This window comes from Penaeus vannamei, chromosome 3, assembly GCF_042767895.1.
Source record: "Penaeus vannamei isolate JL-2024 chromosome 3, ASM4276789v1, whole genome shotgun sequence".
Classification (NCBI taxonomy): Eukaryota; Metazoa; Arthropoda; class Malacostraca; order Decapoda; family Penaeidae; genus Penaeus; species Penaeus vannamei.
In genome coordinates, this window is record NC_091551.1 from 34,955,067 (window position 1) to 34,960,066 (window position 5,000).

The window sequence follows — 5,000 nt, forward strand, 5'->3', positions numbered from 1 at the left end:
ATAACTTGATGGTCATGATTGAAGGGGTTAACATCACAATCAGACCACAGATATCAAGATTATTACTATTGGCAACACACACCTTTTTGGAATAATTACTGTGTTTGTGATGCAGTCAGGCTTTACCATCCATGCTGGTACCATTGAACCACTTATGATATATTGTGACCATTTATAGTAGATATAGGCCTAGTCAATGCAGATCAATTCTTTTGATAGTAATGGCAGAATTTAAGAGTAGCAAGACATCAAGCAATTGCTGTGGCCTCAGTCAAAATGACAATGAGCCTCTTCTATTTAAAGTTGTAAAATAGAGCTCACAGATCTCCTTTGTGATTTGTTAAATAGAGCTTACAGATCTCCTTTGTGATATGTCGACTGAGGCAACAATCCAAACTGTACCTTGCCAGAATAGATGTAGTAGACTCTCAATATACTTTCTCAATGCAGAGAATTAAGGGGTGTGAGACCCCAAATAGATTACAAATGTTTCATTATTTGTAAGATGATTCAATTTATTATTTTTTCTGTTGTCTACTCCTCCATTGTCCTGGTATATTTCATGTCTTTGTGAGCTAACAGGTCCAATATCATTGTTATAGGTGTTTAATGAAAACTAGAACTACTGAGAAAGGGATAGTCACTTCATAAGGAGTCCATTGGTACTAATATTGTAGGTTTATATAGCATTTTTAGCAACAAAGGAAGAAAGTAAGTAAATTAGTATTCTTAATAACTTAACAAAGAGTATTAGTTTTTTCAAGGGTTTTAGCATTGAGGACCAGATTTGATTAAATTAGATTCAAATACAGATAGATTATTGATAACAAGATAATGCATATACATATTGCACCTTGTTACATATGAGGTCTATGGCAAATGATAAAGTTGGAAACATTTGTTTTTGATTTGCATTTTTTCCATACCTTTTGTTTTATGAATAGCGTCATTATCTAGAGTAGACCCAGAAAACAGAGAAAAAATGCAATAATTGTAAACAACATATCAAGCAATAGCATAAGGTCTAGAAATAATCTTCACAAAGTAAAGGCAAGGCCACAATCCCTTATCAAAGAGTCTTTGCTGAGGCAGTGGTCAACAAATCTCAACAGGTAGAATTATATTCATCAGATGTTAAAGAAGTGAACTGCAGTCTCATAATAATCCTAGCCTGAGAAGTAGTGCTGTGTTTTGTTTTATTGTTTTTAAACTTTTAGTGTTGTGTTTTAGTATTTTATCCTATTTATTTTTTATACATAAATGTCTTTATAGTTTGGTATGGTATTTGGGGCTTCCGTCATGATTGAGTCAATCAATATTGATTTTTGTAAATATTAGTAAATCTTAAGAAAATTTTTGCATATGTAAACATTTCAATAGATATCTTGATTATATTTTAGAATGTAGTATATATATTTTGTATATAGAAAGTGGCATTGAGCTTGTTTTACATTTAATAGATGTTAAATTTATTTTCCATGTGTACTGAAAGAGTAGATATTAGTGTCTCATAAAAAATTAATACTTTGATTACATACTTTTTATTACATCAGTGTTTCCCTTGAATTCAAAGATTGGATTAAAGTGCAAGTAGTAAAAGGAAGAAGAAGAAAAAGTTTTCTAAATAATTTTACACTGAACTTAATTGAAGTTATGAAGTAACAACATTGTTGTAGTATTATCCAAAATATGTATGATTTGAGTAAAGACAAGTTTTGAATACATTTGCTAGAAACTAGCAAGTGTAAATGCTATATGCATGGTATATATCTTCCCCCCAACACACAGACATTACATCCTTTACCAACAAATATAGAATTATTTCTGGTATCTTTGATAATATCTTACAAAAGATGCAGAGTAATTTTGTGGCCAAAAATCATGCCATAAAAAGTATCTATCCTATGTTGAGTTCTATCATTAAATACACCAAAGCATGGAATGTATTTATCTGAGAAAGAAATCCAAATTTTCAAAAATGGCTGCAGCTTATGGGCACTCCTTCGTTATGTCAAGTTTCTTTGATAAGAACATGTGACAGATATTGGATACTTTTGATTTGATTTTCTAACTTAGATTGCTAGATACCTAGCAATGAATCTTTATTTTACTCTTATAGCATTTTCCTTATACAGAAGAAACTAGGTTGTTATGCTGATTCACTTTTTGGTTTCTAGAGCTCTGTGCATTTGATTTGCAAGTTCATATATTGTTTTTAGGAGTAATTCTTTGTTCATAAGTCAAGTATAGGCTATGTCAACTATTTTGATCTGTCTGAAAAATGAATGCTGTAATCAATGTGATAAGCATGTACAATTAGGAAAGTAATTTTGGCAAATATATCTGTTTCCTCATGTCTTTTTTATTACTTTTTGGTTTATTTGTAATCTTCACATGATTTTATATTTCCTCTTCATTTGTTGGAAATACATGTTCTTTTCTTGTATTTGGTTGTTTTTTGTTTGATTTCTTTTTTATGCTAAAATGTTACTCATTTATTGTGATATGATGACGTTTTGCAAATGTCTAAGAACCTATTTTTCAACTTTGTTTTATCATTTTGGAAATTGTATATATACCTATAAGGCATGGTTTATTTACATATAGTATTTTTAGAATATTTAATGATAATTGAGATTTGTCTATGATTTGCTTTAATCTTATAATAGTTTTAGGTATGTGTCAGTGATAGAGTTAATGTCATAGCTTTGACTGTTTTAAGAGTAAGATGAAGAAAAGTTTGTAAACTTGTCTAAGATAAAATTGAAATCTACAAAGTGGAAAGAAAAATATGTGTATAACAACTTCAGATATGAAGGCTAGAATAAAAAAGAAAGGTAATCTTGACTGCAGTATGTATATCCGTCTGATTTATCTCTCATTAGGGCAGAGTCATCCCATCAGCGTAGCATGAGTGCCGCCAACATGACAGCCGCAGACAAGTATGTGTTGGTGCCATTTATTGTTGGTTCAGTCCACTCACACTCATGTTGTGAGGGGACTGTCCTCACTTTGTAGTTCTATTGAAAGGTGATGGTTTTTCACCCCATTGCCTTGCATGATGTGTGGACTGAGGGTGCGGCAGTCATGTAGTACTGTTTCATGTTTCATGTTCACAGGTATTAATTTATTGTAACTACACTGGAGTTGGGTCTTGCTTATTTATCATTATTATTACTATCTATTTTATTTTGTTCTTTTCTTTCTCCTGTTGGATAAAATTGAAATGTTTTAAAACAGCAGGCTTTACTATGGCAATTACTCCTGATTGATGCTTTGGGCTTTAAGGTCATCCATTATTCCTGGGTATGCAGAGTCATCACATGTTCGGAATATGCTTGGTGTAGTTTTGATTTCTGTATTATTTGTGACATTCTCTTAAGATATGTTTCAGTAATTTTTCTTGCTGTGCTATGTTTTTGGCCTAAGGTGGGTGCTCGGTCTGGGTTTTAGTTCTCCATATAAGACAACTAAATATGTATTCTGTGCTAGTTGTAGATATATGCTTTTGATTACATTTTTATATTGCAGTTAATATTTTGAATATTTGAAATACTCTCAAACTTGTTTTACATCAAATTGTTATTTTACAGAAATCTGTTGTAGGAGCTAGGAATATGTATTTAGAATCCCAGTTTTTTGAGTTTTGTATAATTAACAGTACTGTTTAAAGCTGCCAGTTGCAATACATTTATCTGAATTTATTGCTTTTATGTTATTGCTAGGTTATCAATGAAATGAAATGTTTACTGCATATCCAGCATTATATCCCATAACAGAAAGCCAAGCATCAGCCTAATCTGGTTGTCAAATATCCATAAATTATGAATACTATATGTCAGAACAGCATTGTTGTTTGTTGCTCAAAAAATATATCAATGCAACAGTGTTTCTGGTTTTGTAAATAGTGGGTGTGCTGTAATTTGCACTGTATTTGATTGATTTTATTGCTTTATTTAAGAAGTTTATGCAGAGATTTTGTTCACAAAATGCAAATTCCATCACAATTTTTTCCTTTTTCATTGTTGTTTAATTTCCTTTCTGTGATTATGAATACACATGGTTTGTTTTTGCATCTGCATATATGTAAGTAATTAGTATTGTACAATAAGAATGAAAGCAAGACATTTGCAAAATATGTCTTAGGAGAAAAGATTCTCTCATGATGTCTCTTTTTTTCTCTCTTTTATTTTTTCTAAATCTTCATCTCTTTTATTAAGTCTTTGTATTTATCTGTCAGTGTGATTTTATTTCTCCATATAATCTGGTTAGTGAGCATGTTTTCAGCGCCTTGTATGTTAGCCAGCAAGTGAGTGCCTCTACAATTTTATTTCCTTACATATTTTTCTGAAGCAAATTCTAAAGTTATTAATTTTCTAAAAGCTGCCAATATGCTTTAATGCTCACTATAGGGCCTGTAGAAAAGATGATAGAATTTACTGTATACATTGCTATATCAATTTCATTAGACATCCAACATAAATTCAACATGAACATACAAAAAGTCATACATTATATGAAATATAACTTTTTTTCTTCCCATTTTTCTTTAGAGACTCCAAAAATATGGGTGACAAAGCCTCGCAGAGTAACCCAGCAGAACAGTACATTCTGCTTGCTAAACAGGCCAAAGGAGCTGCTGCTGTACAACTTGTCAAGCAGGTCCTGGAGGCTCCGGAGGTTTATGTTTTCGGGGAGCTTCTAGACATGCCAAATATAACAGATGTGAGTGGTTTGGCTATATGTGAATATATATGTATGTATTACCCCTTCACATGCTGAATTTTTATTGCCCACTCTGTATCTGAGTAATTAATTAGGATTGACACAATTAGTTTGTGCAATTTATAAGCATCTTTTGGAAGCAAGTCTAAAAAATATCCCAAAACAATGAAATGAGAGGCAAAAATCCATCTCCTTTATTCCTTGCTGAAGTGACTGAAGTCTTCTGAATATACCAAAATTCAAAGTTAAGGTCTTTGTAGGATTAGTAAATTTTA

General features: G+C 31.5%; 1 protein-coding gene across 3 annotated transcripts in view; it reads left to right on the plus strand.

Moving 5' to 3' along the window:
* Window positions 1–5,000, plus strand: part of LOC113829898 (COP9 signalosome subunit 7) — an 11,561-nt gene that overhangs the window by 2,190 nt on the left and 4,371 nt on the right. For 2 of the 3 annotated variants that reach the window (XM_027383068.2, XM_070144616.1), the window contains exons 2-3: window positions 2,886–2,942; window positions 4,554–4,725. In XM_027383068.2, the coding sequence (XP_027238869.1) occupies window positions 2,911–2,942; window positions 4,554–4,725 (204 nt within the window). In that variant the 5' untranslated portion in view covers window positions 2,886–2,910. The remainder of the gene's footprint in view (window positions 1–2,885; window positions 2,943–4,553; window positions 4,726–5,000) is intronic. The other variant, XM_027383069.2, reaches the window with a different exon arrangement.